Here is an 18,463-nt window from a genome sequence, read left to right as displayed (position 1 = left end):
GGTACAGTGGGGTGGTGGTGTACGTGAAACTACAGAGAATTGGACAGAGTGAATGGGCAAGGGGGATTAGAGGGAGAAGTTTCATTAGAGTGTAAGGAGAGCTGGTTAAAGATTGGGTACAAGTAACTGTAGTAAGTAATACTAAGAGATACAGAAGTGGTTTGTGGCAGTGCCATGGTAAGTATGTGAGGGCATTGACACAGTAAATCAGAGGTGCTAAGGAATGATTTAAGGCAGAGAAAAGAGGTGATTAGTGGAAATAGTGGGCAGTGAAGATAATGAGAAATGTTAATTGGGGTAGCAGGGTAATTAAAAGAGAAGTATGCACCTATTCTGCTCTCAGGTGATTACAGCAGCTGAGTAGTACCATAGATAGAAAAGTGGTAAGTATTCAAGAATGAGATGTGGAGGAAATGCTTGATTGGGAGAGAAACAGTGAAGGCAAGGAATAGACAAGCATTTCCAAGGAAGTTTTAGGATATCATTTCTTCTGTGGTGGAACAGTCTTATTGAGCACAGCATAACACCAATCATCTCAGTCTTTTGTCATCTCTTATATAAGGCCCAGCATTATATAATGCTGGGCCTTATATATAATTATATAGTGTGTATATATGTGTGTATATATATGTGTGTGTATATATATATATATATATATATATATATATATATATATATATATAAACACACACACACACACACAACTTGTCTGTCTGTCTGTGTGCATCACTAAACCTTCAGCACTACCCAACCGATTTCATATATATAGTGAGACCTAAATCTAAGGCCTCAGCCAGTCCACTTAAGCGTGCCTTCCTTCCTTGGACACTAAACTCCACTTGCAAAGACCTGTTGAGGCAAGTGAAATCGAAATTGAGTTAAATTCGACGACTGGCACCCATGCCAACATCGTCTCCTTCATTGGACACGAAACTCAGCTTGCGAAGACTTATTGGGGCAATCGAAAGCAAAATTGTGATGGCACCTGTGCCCAGCATCGCCTTTCTGGCACTTGTGCCCGCGGCATGTGTAAGGACTTTCGAGCGAGATCGTTGCCAGTGCCCCTGGACTGGCTCTTGTGTGGGTGGCACATAAAATACACCATTTTGAGCGTGGCCGTTGCCGGTACCGCCTGACTGGCCTTCGTGCCGGTCACACGTAAAAGCACCCTCTACACTCTGAATGGTTGGCGTTAGGAAGGGCATCCAGCTGTAGAAACTCTGCCAAATCAGATTGGAGACTGGTGTAGCCATCTGGTTTCACCAGTCCTCAGTCAAATCGTCCAACCCATGCTAGCATGGAAAGCGGGCGTTAAGTGACGATGATGATGATATATATATATATATATATATATATATATATATATATATATATATATATTAGCACAGATACCCAGCGTTAATCGGGATTAAAATGGCATAGTTATTTATTGTTTTACTTCTTTCAGTCATGTGACTGCAGCTTTTAGTTGAAGAAACTGACCCCGGGATTTATTCTTTGTAAGCCTAGTACTTATCCTATCAGTTTGTTTCGCCAAACAACTAAGTTACAGGGACGTAAACACAGCAACATGTGTTGTCACATCTGGGACAAGTACAGCTATCGGCTGGATCCATAATAAAGATGATACCGCCAACTGGACTTTCAAAGGAAGGTGAGGCATGTTTTTACTGTACGGTTGCAGTATTGAAAGAGTGTGTTTGGAGGACTAGAATGGAAGGATTAGTGACAGGGTCCTTCGTCTCTGGCCCCGGTTTGCTAACATACTTCAGATATCATCTGAAACGCAAGATGGGGTTGGAGAGGAAGACTCTGTGGTTGAAAGAATATGATGAGAAAGGTGCGTGTCAGGAACCCAGCTTAATCATCGATAAAAGGAGAAATTAGCTGCTGGGCCTTGTTGGCTGCCAGGTTCGATCATTTAAACTTTTCATTCACTTTTCTTTTTTTTCTTTTGTGTCTTTTTTATTTAAGTCGTATTTTAAAGTTCTTCTCTAAAGTTATCGATATTTAATTATATATTTAAATTTTATCCTCATTCGAACTCATTTTAACATTTTTGTATTATTTGTCCTGTATTGTCCTTTCTGTATTTAGATCATAATGATCATAATAAAGATTTAATCGGTTGTTAAGCAATGATGGGGATACAGATACACTCACATACAAAGATACATACACATATATATATATATATATATATATATATATATATATATATATATATATAAATGATCTAATTATAAATCTCACAGAGAGAATTAAGCAGCAGTGTTACGATAAAGCAGTTGTTTACTGTCAACTCAATGTGACAGTCCCAATAAGAGAATCATACTGCTGCTATTTAGCCCTAGGAAGCTGGACCGCTTCCTGTCGGCCTTGACACATTTCCTGTGTCCTTATATTTGCGAGGGGAAGACAAGCACCGCCACCCAGTTCAGTATGCATTCAGGGATATGTTTCTGAGTCATTGCTCATCATCAGCCTGAAGTAGCAACACTAGCTGGTTGAAAATGCATGTCAAACCCTCGCAAATATATATATTTTTAGTGAAAACACATTCACTGATTATAAAAATTAGAAATGATCTAATTATAAATCTCACAGAGAGAATTAAGCAGCAGTGTTACGATAAAGCAGTTGTATACTGTCAACTCAATGTGACAGTCCTAATAAGGGAATCATACTGCTGCTATTTAGCCCAAGGAAGCTGGACCGCTTCCTGTCGGCCTTGACACATTTCCTGTGTTCTTATATTTGCAAGGAGGAGACAAGCACCCCCACCCAGCTCAGTGTGCATTCAGAGACATGTTTCTGAGTCATTGGGACTGTCATATTTTTGGTTTGTTGAATCTTTCGTTAATTTTTATGTATCTTGATCGTACTATACTGATGAGCAGAAGTTATATATTGTTATAATAACTGCGAAATCATTTGATATATAATTCAGTCTGTTTTTAAGAGGCCAACTTTTGAGAGTTGCATTTCATTGCATTCAGTAAAATTGTGTTTATTATGGTAGTTTGACCTTAGCAGGCCCTCATAGCGTGAGGCATTATTGTATAGTAATGCCCTGATATAAATATAAATAAATATATTCTAGGGAATAAATGATGGGTTTTTTTCCCTTATAAGGTTCTTTTCACGCTAGCTACCTGATAAATTCTTGTAAAAGATTTTATCCTATTATTGAATTAATTATATACATATATTTCGTTTTGGGATTTGGTTTGCAAGATTTTTTATGTGATTTCATGTGTTGAAGCATATTCTGTTGTGTCTGGGGAGAGTCATTTTCTTATTGTGCCTTAAAATTTAACACACTCACTGGTAAAATTTCCACTTATTTTTCTTTTTATTTTCCTAAAATTTTCGTTGCGTCTTGCAACCTTATCAATAGTCTTGACTGTCCATTATTTACGCTGCGTTCTGTTTTTGCTTTTGTTTGTTTTTGCGCATGTGTGTGTATGTATGCATGCATGTATGTGTGCATGTGTGTATGTATGTCTGTGTGTGTGTGCATATGTATATATGTATGTATGAATATATGTATGTATGTATGTATTCTGTATATTCCTGTGTTTGTGTGTTTTTTATGTATGTGTGTGCGTGTGTGTATATGTATGTATGTACCTCTGTCTCCTTGTGTGTGCGTGTCTGAGTGTGTGCGTGTGCGTGTTTTGCTGCTATGTACCATGTTTGTATGTATGGGTGCACATCTCCATATGTGTGGACAAGTGTGTGTGTATATGTGGTCATGTGTTTCAGTCTCTATTTGCGTATGTGGTTGTCTGTTCATATACCCTATGTACCTACCCGTCTGTATGTAGACCTGTTTGTTTACATATACATACATGTGCATGCACACACACACACCCACACACACACACATACACCCACACACACATACACCCCCTCACACAGACATACATACATCTATCTACATAAAAGCCCATCAACTGTTCTACTTTACCTGTGTAAAATGTGGGTATGGGGGTATGATATCTATGTATATTTCCTATTTAGTATTGGGGAAGTTTCATTGATATATTTTTTCCTGTAGTTGGGGCAAGTTATGCAGTATATGAGATTCTGTGTCTTGTAGTTCATATCTGCATTTATTTTCCATGAGGATCCACTCTTAAATTTTATGTGGAAACCACTATTTAAATATTCGAAGTTGTTGTTGTTGTCACATATTTCACATCTATCTTTACATTCCTTCATGGAGAATTATGAATCATTCTCTAATGTGAATTTTGTTTTCATGAGATGTTTTTTGAAGATTTTTTGGTTGGCATTTACTGTTTTGCAAAAGATTTTTTGTTTTGGGGCTTTGTAGAAGTATTTGGTAAGTTTGTTTTTAAAGTGTGAAAAATGTTTGTTATTCCAGGATTGTGCATTTTGATAAATGGAACAGTATGTTCTTTAATTTTTTTTCTTTGGTATTCTTAATTGTGTGATGTCCGGCTTTGTTGCCTTTATAATTCAATGATTTATTAATTTCAAGTAGTAATTCTGTTCTTTTAGGAAGCCTTTGAGTTCATTAAATTGATTTTGATGTGTTTTTGGATCAACTACTATTGTACACATATGTCTTGCCATACTGTATGGAATATTCATTTTGACGTATGAAGGATGACAAGAGAAGAAGTTCAAGTTTTGATGCATATTCGTATTTTTGTAAAATGTCTGTTGTGACAGTGGTGAAACATATTTTTATGTTAAATGTCTAGGAATGGTTCTGTTGTGAATTTGATAGGTGGATGAAGAGTGTTGAGTATGTTACTTATATATCATCATCATTTAACGTCCATCTTCCTTGCTGGAATTGGTTAGATGGTTTGACATGAGCCAGCTAGGTAGAAGACTACACCGGGCTACTGTGTCTGTTTTGGCATGGTTCTTACAGCTGGATGCCTTCCTAACACAAACAACCAATATGCTTTTTACATGGCACCAGCACAGGTAAAGTCAGTTTTGGCATGGTTTTTACAGCTAGATGCCCTTCAGTGTGGAGTAGATGCTTTTTACCTGGCACCAGCACTGGCACAGTCACAAAATAACTTACAAGGAATTTTGAGAGAGGAGGGAGCATTAATGAAGGTGATTTTGTGTCAGATGATGAAAGATTAGTGTGACAGAGAAACAGAGAAGCAGAAAGAGGTCTCTTGCTATAGATGAGGCACATGATTACCCAGCTAAGAGAGAGAGGGAGAAAGAGAGAGGGAAAGGAAAAGAGAGGTAACAAGAAAGAGGACAGAAACAGGTGTGTTGCTGTAAAGGAGAGACTTGGTTACTTAACCAGAGGGAAATGCAAGAGGAGAGAGAGAGAGAGAGAGAGAGAGAGAGAGAGAGCGATCTAAAATGAGGGCAGAAACAGGTGTGCTGTTGTAGAGGTTACCCAGCTGGAGGGAAGAACAAGAGAAAGAGAGAGACAGACAGACAGACAAACAGAGAGACAGACAGACAGACAGACAGACAGACAGAGAGTGTGGGAGACAGACAGACAGACAGAGAGAGTGGGAGACAGCAAGGGTGCATGAGAGAGATGATGAAGTGCCAGGGTATACTGACAAGGAATGGAATTCAGAGCATAGATTCTCATGTCTTCCATATTCAGTCTCTCACATTAATCAAATTAAAGATATATCTATATAGTTATCATCATCATCATTTAACATCCACTGTCCATGCTGACATGGGTTGGATGGTTTGACCAGATTGCACCAGGCTCCAGTCTGATTTGGCAAAGTTCCCACAGCTAGATGCTCTTCCTAACGTCAACCACTTTACAGAGTATGCTGGGTGCTTATGGCATCGCATGAGTGCTTTTACATGGTACCACACAGGTGTTTTTACATGGCACTAGCATGAGTGCTTCTTACATGGCACTGGCACAGGACGCTTGCAGGCCAATCTTCTTCACCAAAGAGACTGGCCTTAACACTTCTGCTGTGGAGCATGAGTCTTCTTGAGTACACAGCAAGGTGCCAGGCATCTCAGTCCTTTGTCATCTCACCTGAAAGGTTCAGCCTCTTAAGGTCATCCTTCTGTACTTTGTCAAATGTCTACCTGGGTCTCCCACTTCCACGTGTTCCATTTACTTTGAGAGATAGGCACTTTTTTATGGAGCAGTCGGCATCCATCTACATCACATGACCAAACCAGTACACACAGCATCTTATTTCCCTTAAGCCTAACTTCTCTCTCAATACACAAGCACTCTGTCAAACATGTACACATCCAGCAGAGCATACTAGCCTCATTCTTCTGTAACCTTTACATGTCCTCTGCATTCAGGGCCACATCTCTCAACCATGTACAATTGCTGTCCATATTCATGCATCATACAATCTTCCATTCACTCGGAGAGAGAAACCATTCATAGCCAACAGAGGTAACAACTCTCTGAATTTCCTTCATCCTATTCTTTTTCTAGTTATCACACTCTCAAAGCATCCTCCCCCACTACTAATTTGGTCCCCTAGGTAGCAGATATTATCTACTACCTCTAATGAGCCACCAGGGTATTTGAGAGAATTTCCTGAGTTTCTAAAGGTTTTATGTATCCTGTGCATCTTCTACAAACAAACACAACCTTCTCTCATAGCCTTCCTATTAACCCACTGTACCTCTTATTTGTCCATAGCTTACACTGGGTACACCATATTTAGTTCCTGCTTACACCTTTCCCACAAATAAAACAGAGCCACCTACCTGAAGTGGGTAGGGTCCTGTCAGTTTTCTTGCTTACCAAGACCTTAGTCTTTGCTAAGTTAACCATAAGGCCCTTAGATTCCAGATTTTGCTTCCACACTTGGAATTTTCCATCTAGCTCTGATACGGGATCTGCTATGAGGGCACGATCACCAGCATATAGCAGTTCCTAGGGGCTACTGGTCTTGAATTCCTCTGTTATGGCATGCAGGACAATAATAAAAAGGAGGGGACTGAGGACTGAGCCTTGATGAACCCCTACCTTTTTGCTGTACTTGTGATTAACTTTCATCTTACTCTTACTAACAGCATCTCTGTACATGGCCTCTACAGCTTTCATAAGCCACTCATCTATCCTTAGCCTCCTCACAGCCCACCATATCACATGGGTACTCTATCGAAGGCTTTGCCAACAAATGCCAAGTATAATGGTTTATTCTTAGCTAAGTACTTGTCTTGCAGTTGCCTAGCTATGAAAATAGCATCAGTAGTGCTTTTTCCCTGGACAAGGTCAAACTGCATTTCATCTAGCCTGATTCTGCTCCAAATTAATTGGGCAATAACTCTGTAATTTTCATCACCTGGTCCAGGAGTTTGATGCCTCTATAGTTGCTTCTAACGCATCACCCTTACCCTTGTAGCAGCTTTCATCCTTTCAGGGTCAGTAAAATAAGCACCAGTAGAGCACTAAAGTCAATCTAACCAACTTTCTTCCTCCTCCAAAGTTGTTGGCCTTGTGCCAAAATTTGAAACCAACCAGTAGTCATAATCATCAAAATGACTACACACACCCACTTTAAGATAGTTCAAAACAATTTTTCCAAAAATACTTAACAGTGTTTCTGGTTTGTGCATGTAGCAGAAAAAAATTCAAACTTCAATACGCTTTGCTTCATGATTAAAGCTGGGGCCATCCCAGGTTAGTGATCCCAGAGACATCATGCGTAGAGAGCTGCCAGCCTCTCTGCATCCTCCAAGGTGACAGTGAGCCACCCAATCATGTCCAGCCATCTGGTGCAGGGCCTTCCACAAGGTCTCTCCCAGCCTGCAGCATCAAAGAGTAAAGCTGTGGCAGAATGACCCAACAGGAGACTGTGGACATGTCCATACCAGCATGTGTGACAGATAGCTAGGAGGTGAGAGGTTGCAGGGTGATGATTACATGCACACAGTTCTTTGTTGAATACGTAATGGTACCATTTGATGTTCATGATAGTTCTCAGTGCTCTTTGCTGGGGTCTTCTTCAAGAGGGGCCACGCATCTGCTCCACAGAGGAGAATGGAGTGGTCTGATACGTTGTAGATGCAGAGTTTAATTTTCCAGGTGATAGAATAGTGGTGCCAAAGAGGCTTCCAAAGGGAGCATGGGAATTCTAATACTAGTTCATACATTTAGCCCGAGGTCAGCTCTGAGAAAAAATACGTTCAAAGCTATTTAATCGTAGTCAGCTCACTTTTTCTTTTAATTTTACTGCAGGTTGTGATAACGTATCATCAACTATCAATTTTTTGTTCGAGCTTAAAACTATTTAGAACCATTATTTCAGAATACCGATGCATCTAAATATAAGCGTTACAAATTTCGTCGGAGATGGGTATTCGGTATTTATTTCGGTGGTTCATTAGTCAGAGGACCCTACCAGGTTCAGTTTTCATCTAATTAGAACTATACACATTAAGTTGTTAACCTTCCTCTCAGTTTCGCGAATCAAACGATGGCCATGTTCATAAAGAGACTTATTGAAAGGCGATGATGCAGGTAAAGAAACTGCAACGACTGTACGGAATGAGGGAGGCTTTATTCACGTCAACTATACGAACAAAAATTAGCAAACCACCCCCTAGACTTTGGGAGGTCATAACTGTAGTTATGCCGCAAAGTTTAGCAACTGTAGGCATATATCTTCTTGTAAAAATAAATTTTATATTTGTCTCTGAAGATATTTGTTGCATGCCTTGTTTCATTTAAAAAATAACTTTTCGTTATGAAATAAACCCTTTCCCGTACGTGTATTTTATGGGTCTTAAAATGGTTTCTACACTGAATACATGGTCCAGATGGACTATATGTAATCTGAACCTTTCCCCCCTTGTTTTTTTTACGGAATCCCACGTTTTAGGCTATGGAGATTCCGATTCTGAAAAAGAATTTTCAAAAATCTCTATTTCAAAATTTCGATCCCCCACCGCCCCGGTTTTTATATAGATCCACAGAGTAAACCTAACCCTAACTCAAACCCTAACCCTAACCCTAAACCTAACCCTAACACTAGTTTTGTGAGATTTGGCTGTTATTTCTAGCATGTAAATAGCCTGCTTGGTGGGGGGGTTGAAATTTTTCAAAAATTTTTTTTTCAGAATCGTAATCTCCATAGCCTAGAACGTGGGATTCCGTAAAAAAAATAAATAAATAAGGGGGGGAAAGGTTCAGATTACATATAGTCCGTCTCTACCGAATACATACTTTGAAAAGTGAAAATTTTCCAAAAATGAGTATTAGCCTAAAATCTATACTGTATTCGTCCAGGTTGATAACTGAAAACAGATTTTCCTCTATTAGGCCATTTAGAACCCACTCTGTGGCTTCCTATTAAGAAATATAATTCAATATCACGTCTGATTAGAAATAACATCACTTGATCATGTTCTTTTAAATGAAATTTTAAAAATAGACGAATAAAAAAATGTTTTCACAAGCTGATTAATATTATGGCGTGTTTCCATTGCATTTGGATAGTTTGAGCAAAATTTGGCATTATACTGACAAATTAAACACAAAAACCATGCGAGCATTGATTAAGATAAATGCAAAATAAATAATAATAATAATAAAGTACATAAAAAAATTGAAGTGTAACAAGAAATACAATATCATAAAATTAACCCTTTCTCATAGAAAAAAACAGCAAACTGTTTTTAGAATCCTACCTGAATTTACCGCCATATCAACACACGCCATCACAATTCACTACAATTTTAACTAGAGAGCTAGAAACTATTTTATCTCCCTTCTTAAGGGGAGATAAATGTAAGTTCAGTTGAAAGAAAAACAAAATTCGAAAATGTGGCTTTTTTCAAAAGGTTGGCTTCATAATATGTTTGGTTTTCTTGGCTTTTTCATAACTTTTCTTCTTTTTTCCACTTGAGTGACTACAGAATCAAAATATTATGGTCATATTGTACATCAAAAAGAAAGCCCTTTCAGAGAGCCTTTTAACTAGACATGCACATACTTCCTCTGATTAATGGTTCTCAAATGGGATATATATAAAATATTGTGGGGTCCACACAAGTAAAATAATAAACTGGGTGTCATGGTAGTATTTTAAGGATCCATGTAAAAACTTTACATTAGATGAACTTATTGTAAGAAACAACTAGGTTTCTTTCTCTAACACTTAACATAATTGAACATTGTATAGTGTAAACTGTCTAATTTCTAAGATGGGAAGCATAATGCAGAGAAAAGTAATGACACTACAAAAAAACATTTCTACTACTCTGGAAGAAAGTGCAGTTGTATGTTATTGCTTTTCCATCATCTTACCTTTTTGAATCTGGTTTCAGCCTTGTCTCTAACTTTCTATTGAATGCTTATTATAACTTGATATTGTACAGAGATGTGATCTTCAGTTATTATCAATAACATTGGAGCCAAATATTACAAAACTAGCAGAGAAACATCAACCACAAGGCTTGCATGGGATAAAGTAGCACTAAAGTAGTATTTTTTTTTTAATAAATTTGTCCTTGTACATTTATAACTTATTTTACTAGTGAACATTAATTTTCCATAGAATTTAGTTAGTTTATGTGCATTTGACAATGCACAAAATATTTTAACAATTTTTTAATACAATTCCTAATAATATTTGATTATAAAAATACAAAAAATTTTTTTTTTTTAATTTAATGTTTATGGAGGTTCACCAGAAGAAAATAAAAACCAAAAGAGTCCATACGAAAAAAAATGTTGAGAACAACTGGACTAAACCATAAGACTAAAAATTATACAAACACAGTGGCACCTTGGGCAAGTGTCCTCTACTATAGCCTAGGGCTGACCAAAGACTTGTAAGTGGATTTGGTAGACGTAAACTGAAAGAAGCCCATCGTATATATGTATGTGTGTGTGTGTGTGTCTGTTGTCTGTGTTTGTCTCTCCACTATCACTTGACAACCGATGCTGATGTGTTTATGTCCCTGTAACATAGCAGTTTGGCAAAAGAAACCGATAGAATAAGTACTAGGATTACAAAGAATAAGTCCTGGAGTCGATTTGTTCGACTAAAGGTGGTGCTCCAGCATGACCACGGTCAAATGACTGAAACAAATAAAAGAGTAAAAGAAAAAGAGTACATACATATACATGTATCAGAGTTCTCATTCCACTGTGTTATAACATGTACCATATATGTAGCTACAAAATTAACATTAGCCAAAGATACACTGACATCTGACATAGCTATCTTGGTACTCTTGTTGTTGGTCATTAAAGAGTTAGCAGGACAATATTGCTTGTGGTGTTGGTTGTATTTATATTAGTTTTAGTTTTGGTGGTGTACTTGCATTAAAGATGGAAATGGTAGTGGTGACCCATAGTATTATGAACACAGCAGAGCCAAACACTGAAGAAGTTCACTTCACAATCACAAGATTCTAAGTTCTATCCCCCTGTGATGTATCTGGAGTTAGAATCTTTTGAGTTAACCTAATCCCTGTGAATGAAATTGGGTTGAGAGAAACTGTATGGAAACTTGCTGGATGGATTGTACATGTGATTTAAAGGTCCAGCTATGCTGCATATAATGTTTCACTGATTCCATCCAAGAATTAATTACATTATGGTCAGATGATCCATCTGTAGAACAGAGCTGAATTTAAATCTTGGGAGGCCTTATACACTTCAAGTTCAGGGAACCCTTCATACACAAGACAAATTAACAAATTTATATCTCAAAGCCTGTCTACTGCCTGTAACTGAAAATGTTAAATAAGCACATAGAAAGTTTAAATACATGTCAATGCAAAATTTAATACCAAAACTATGTACAGCAAATTTTACCACTTCCCAGCTATATATTTCTTCAATATCTAAAAAAAGTTCTTTCCTTTTACACTTGGCATCTAAAAAATTTAAGTTAACTTCATTATTCATTAATCCGTTAAACAAAAAGTTAACTTCATTAATCGTTAATCTGTTAATACTTTGAAAATGTAATGGAAGTTAGCGAGAGTTAATCCATTAATGTTAACTTTTATTGAAAAGGATATAACTACAGTTTAATACCCCACCAACTTTGCTGCCTCATAACTTCCAGAAAAATGGATACTATTTAACAAAACTTTCACAAAATAATTGCTTATATCCTGTACGTTGACTGTATGTAAAGATTTATTGGAAGAAATTTTCCGAGGGTTTGGGGAGAGGAGTTTCGGAAAATTCACAGGACCCAAAATTTTCCCCCTCATAACTTTCTAGACAATAGGTATATTTTAATCAAATTTTATACAAATTTTACACAGGTGCAGGAGTGGCTATGTGGTAAGTAGCTTGCTTACCAAACACATGGTTCCGGGTTCAGTCCCACTGTGTGGCACCTTGGGCAAGTGTCTTCTACTATCACCTCAGGTTGACCAAAGCCTTGTGAGTGGATTTGGTAGACAGAATCTGAAAGAAGACCATTGTGTATATATATACATGTGTGTATATATATATATATATATATATATATATATATATATATATATATATATATATATATATGTATATGTTTATGTGTCTGTGTTTGTCCCCCACCAACATCATTTGACAAGAGACTGATAGAATAAGTACTAGGCTTACAAAGAATAAGTCTTGGGGTCGATTGGCTCGACTGAAGGTGGTGTTCCAGCATGGCTACAGTCAAATGACAAACAAATATAAGAAGAAAAAGAACATAAAAAAACAAATACCTTTCAAACAGTTACAAAGAAATTTGTTTCACTCCCACCACCTCCTCACTACTCCAGTCCAAAACGATTTTGGCCGTTTTTTTTTTCACTACACACTTAAAACCCATGGGGGAAACATTTTCAGTTTTTAAAAAATTGTTAATAATTTCAGAGGAAAATGTGTGATTTAAGGGGGATATGGCTGTTGTTTCTAGCACATCCCAAAACCTCCCTCCTCATTTCTTTCTCACTCATGCATCCATTGATATTTTTCAGTATTTTTCTTCCCATAAACAGATTTTATGGAATGATGATGTCAAACTAACACACATGTAGTCCCAACCAAGGAATGCCATATTATGTGTGTGTGTGTGTGTGCAAGAAAAAAAAACACCTAAAAACATCTTTAGTGTTAATATTAATCTGTCAAATGTAATGTTTATTTGTTCACATTCTTTTGAATTATTCAGGTTCAAGTGGGGTGTCCACAGTATTTGCTTATAACTTTGTAAATTTTTTACATACAGATTTGAAATTTTGTCAGTGGGTGCTTTATATACCACTGGTTTATAGTTATCTAATTTTAGCTGATCTTGATGAGTAAATTTGACATTTATGGGCAGGTGAATTTAATTGACAGGTGTAAAAGCAATAACATTATGGATAAATACTAAAATAGAAATTCTTAATGCATCTTACCTGTTTGATTTGTTACTAAAATTATCCCAGATGGTAACCGACATAATTTTGCCACTTTTCAAGATGACGTACATTAATTTGAATTAATTAAAATACAGGTATCATCAGCACAAGATTTTATTCTTTCGGTAAATATTTCGTACCTCGCTGTGGAATAATTTCTTCCGCAGTTTTTTTTTGGGGGGGGGGGAGTCCATTCAACGTATCTGACCTCCAAACCCACTGCAAGCCACTTTTTTCCCAGGAAAGAAAGGTAGGAGGGGTGGTGGGGGCCTCAAAGTTTCCCACCATGGGAGTTTTGTTTCGCAAGACATTTTTTTCTTTTCCAGGTTATTTTGCATGCTTTCAACAATTATGACATTGAAATCATGCGTAAACAGCTCCTTTTTCCAGAAAAGGAAAGATTTGGCTTCTGTTTCTAGCATGCCCTGCTACCACATAACAGCTATTTGCATTCACACAGAAATATTTACCTACTTTTTCCTTCCATTTATTTTTTCCACTTTATAGAAGTCAATATTTTCTCTGCTGACATCCACCTCAGTGCGGTCACAGATCAAGTGGAAGCATATCAACCACTGTTTCCTGTTTACAGAACAAAAAAATTTCCCACTGTCTTTGCAAGCAACAAACAGGTGGATTTGGTTTCAAATTCAGGCAGGGCCAAACAAGGTCCTACAAGTTATTTATAATAATAAGTGGCATTATACCAGGGTTGAAAGAATGACACATAAATATTAACTATGCTAAGACAATCTGAAAACACTAGAAACTTTTAAATGTTTACCGGTTTTTATGAAATTTTTGGATTAACGAACTTGAGTTAATGGAAGCTAAATGTAATAGCAGTTAATTAGTCCAATAATGGTTTTCAAAGTTAACTTAAAAGTTAAATCGTTAACAAAAATGTTAACTTCGTTAATTTACGGTTAATGGATTAATGGATTTACACCCAGCTCTGGGTATCAGCAAGTCTTTCATTATAGATTAAAAGTACCTGTTGAGATGGAGAATGAAATGACTTAAGAGTACAAAAGCCTGCAAAGTAAACAATTTCTTCAATGGAAACATCACCAAGATCACAGGGGAAAACATTTTCTCAACTTCAGTTCTTATCTCTGCATCAGGCAGGCTACAAAATTGACAATGACTTTGAACTTTGTCATGCACTGATTGATAAGCTCCCTTGTGTTTTTGTAAGGCAATAGACAACTGGTCCAAAATAACATCAAAAGTCCTGCACCTGAATTTTTCTCTTGCAAAAAGAACAACTTCTTTTGAAGCTGATGCTGGAATTGCATCATGTTTCTTTCTCTTACATAGTCTTCCTGTTGTTGCTTTGAGTCTGTGTTTCCAAACATGTTCCTGACATCCAAGCCAACTCTTCATACCTCTCCTGAAGTGATTTTAGAAATTTATATTTGTAATGTTGAACTGTACAAGAATTAAATTCTGGGTCTTAGCCATCAGAGCAGTTTCAAGACAGTCCATTTTGTCTGAAAATGTCTGCACTTCAAATCTTGCTTCACATGTCCTAAATTATCTTCAATATCTATGAGAGTATTTTTTATGCAGTTATATTATTTATGAGACTTCAGTAGCATCAGCTCTTACTGACCAACAACTGCCTGACAAGGACTCCAAAATTTGTGCTCTTTTATTTTTTCCCAAAGATCTCATTTAAATGTGCCCATCTATGTATTAACATAGAAAAAAATTGCGTATAACATTTATATGAAGCCAAAATATTAGACAGGTTCAATACAGTAAGATGTTGCAGCTTGTCCAACAAAGTTCAATCAATGAGCAGTACAGGGAGTAAAAACTGCAGTTAGCTTCTTTACTTTATGTCTGTATAGTGACTGGACATATTGGCATTGTGTATAGTGACTGGACATATTATTGGTATTGTGTCTTCAAAATTTGTGCCCTATTTTTTTTAGAAATTCTATGAGATGTCATGAGTACTTCAACTTTGTGAGAACCAGTTTGCAGGAAAGTTAAAAACCTTTCTATCAACATACCAGAAACAACATAAAGCACAATAACTGTTAGCTGGTCAACATGAGTCTGGTCTGATGTTGAATCTACATAAACTAAAAAATACCTGGCTATTTTAAGTTCTGCTACAATACAATCCTTAACATATTTTGCCATCAACAGAATAGTTTCTTCATAGATGGCAGGTATTATGTATGACTGTTTACCACTTCCAGGATTGCCAAATGCTTTCAGTGACCCATCATAAATAGATCAAATTGTGCAATAAGTTCCGGAATTCCTAAAGCAAATTCCAATTGAGCATAAATCCTATGATCTCTTCCCTGACCAGGACTTACTTGGCTAGAAATATTGCCAAAGATATAACATGGTGCAATACTTCAGTCCAGTATTTCTTGTTTTCCTGCAGTTGTTTTCCCAACTGCCAGTTAACACAAGAAGATTCCCTGTGGGAATCTGCTTTCTTCCAATCATTAAAGTCATCCTGGTTGAAAAACCTCTTATGTCAGCTTGGCATCAATGTACATAAAAGCAATAACTTGCACCCTTTGATGGGTTATACAGGAGCCACTTTCTTAAATTCTGCTCACGATTGTCATGAATTGTATAAAACATTGAATTTTAAAAATAACAGCAGTACCCATCCAGTTTGCCTTCATTCAATTGATAATGCTGTCAAGATTCTGGGTAGGAGTCAGAGGATTTTTATAGCTAATTTTGACTGAAATTGGATCCAAATCCCATAATGGCACTTCATAATTTATGTCTGTTGGAGGTGATGATCTATCATCTTCAATACTTTGAGTTGACATGTTATTCCTATTTTCTGCAATTGTACTTGGGAGTGCAGCTAATTCCTCAGAAGAGACATTAGATACTGATTCATCATTGGCTTCTTAGTTTTCCCTTTTTGAAGTAAAGGTAAATCCTGTAAGACTTTTCCAACTTCTTTCTTTGGAAATTTTTCTTATGTGGTCTATACAGATGAATTTCTAGTGACATATTTGATATTCTGTTTGAGAATAATGTAGTCTGAATAGAAGCAAAAAGAATATAGTCTCAAAAATAAAAGGAATCAGGAACTCTTAATAACACTGTTGACTCACTTTGTTTAATTCCACAAAAGTTATTCTAAGCCAGGCACTGTTACTCCTACATCTGGGGAAGATAAGTTGGCCTACTACCAAAGTTAATCAAATGTTAATAGAAAAGAGTTCAAGTGATTAACAGCAAATCAACAATTAGAGATTAAAAATTTCATTTCCATAAAATTACTTTTCTTCAATACTATATTTTACATTAATGGGGCTTCTAGAGAAGCTTCAGGAAAATTAATAATTTGAAAAGGAATTATGTATTTCATAGTTGTCTTCAAAATTCAAACAATCTTAAGATGATGCTTGAGCTTAAGACACTACTTTCATTTTTGTTAATCAAAATGGCATCATTTTGTGTAAGAAGTGGATATTTTTGGTTGCAATTAAGATGTCTGTGATGACCCTTGAGTTTTGTTTTTGCTTCAACATTTTTTATTTTCAATTTTTCTTTTTACATCCACCTATTCACAGTCAAGAAATTATGATAGCAGACATCTGCTGAAATAACAATTTATCTTTAACAGAAAGAGCTGAAAATTGGTGGTCATAGACAAACTGAAAGATAAAGAAAAATAAAACTAAATGTTAAAGGTTGTGTGGGAGAGGGTGGAGCACCAGCAACAGTGACAGGTACTAAATCAAAGTCATCAGTAATATGTTTTTCCAAAACTGAAAATAGTATCTGTATATATATAAAAGAGAGGATGTTTGTGTGTGTGTGTGTGTACGTGAATGTGGTTTATGCACGTCCACAAATTAGCACGCATGTCGCTCCAATTTTAGGAGAAGATTCGGAATGACCCTATGTGCATTTTAGTGAACTTTCGCTCTCAGAGGTACCCGCGTATACCTGTAAAAATCGATAAACTTTTACCAATTTTGAAGTTTGTTGACATGGCGAAGTCAAATCTGTGCGTACATGCATGAAGTAGAGAGAGAGAGAAATTGTATGTTTGTGAGAGGTAGGGTGAAGGAGACATACATTTTGTTTGCCAGCGTCTGTGTGGTAAGCAGCAAGCAAACAGAAAAAATACCCTCTCTCTCTCTATCTATCTCTCCCTCCCTTACATACACATACCAGTCATCTCACTTTCTTTCTTTCTTTCTTTCTTTCTTTCTTTCTCACACACACACACACAGCAACATTACACACAAAACACATGTTGCCAAAAAGAAATAGACGCTATCTTTTCATAGTGAGTATGCAAGACAGAAAGTGTGGTGTGTATGTGAAGTTCTTTTGTTAATGTGAGAGAGCAGCATGTGTGTGTAATGTTGCTGTGTGTGTGAGACAGGGAGAGAGAGAAAGAAAGAAAGAAAGAAAGAGAGATAAATGTGTGTAAGGGAGGGAGAGAGATAGAGAGGGAGAGCGCGCTCTCTCTATCTCTGCCTAATTGATGTAAACAAACCCATGAGGTCTGATTTTCACGTTTCTAGGTATTGTACCGTAAATCGCCATTTCCAAAATATATTTATTTCAAATCATTTATCCATATATATATGTAAGGCAAGGTGTGTGTGTTCTGTTGATATACGGGCAACACACACACACACATACGAACATGTATGCGTACAAAAAATATGTATGCAATTGGTGTACATACGTGCGTGTGTGTATGTGTGTGTTGCTCATATAAATATATATATATATATATATATATATATATATATATATATATATATAAAAATATTTATATAGATAGGATGATAAATTGGATATTAATTCAATTTAAAACCAAGTGGCCTAGCATATAACAAATCTGAAAATTCAGAAAAAATTGTATTACACGTGTATAAGGGATGACCACTAGGTGGACATCCAATATGCTAGAAAGAGGTCATCAACGACCCAACCACAAAGAAAAATAATGTTCTCCAGAAAAATTTCGCAAAACGCCAAAACAGGACAAAATGAGAAATATACAGAATGAAGAATTATCTATGGCCTGCTGCAGTTTTGAACATTAACGTTTTACTTTTGTAACATCCGTGTTCTCATATATATATATATA

The 18,463-nt window shown here is 36.5% G+C and overlaps 1 protein-coding gene across 1 annotated transcript in view; it reads right to left on the bottom strand.

Annotated features, from left to right (window-relative positions):
- Positions 1–9,692, bottom strand: part of LOC106881660 (nuclear pore complex protein Nup205) — a 348,272-nt gene extending 338,580 nt beyond the window's left edge. The window contains exon 1 of the mRNA XM_089363638.1: positions 9,649–9,692. Within this exon, the coding sequence (XP_089219764.1) occupies positions 9,649–9,679 (31 nt within the window). The 5' untranslated portion in view covers positions 9,680–9,692. The remainder of the gene's footprint in view (positions 1–9,648) is intronic.
- Between the last annotated feature and the right edge of the window lie 8,771 nt (positions 9,693–18,463).

This window comes from Octopus bimaculoides, chromosome 15 (assembly GCF_046866305.1).
Source record: "Octopus bimaculoides isolate indiv1 chromosome 15, ASM4686630v1, whole genome shotgun sequence".
NCBI classification, from domain to species: Eukaryota; Metazoa; Mollusca; class Cephalopoda; order Octopoda; family Octopodidae; genus Octopus; species Octopus bimaculoides.
Note: the sequence above shows the minus strand (reverse complement) of the source record. Positions and strands in the feature narration are given on the sequence as shown.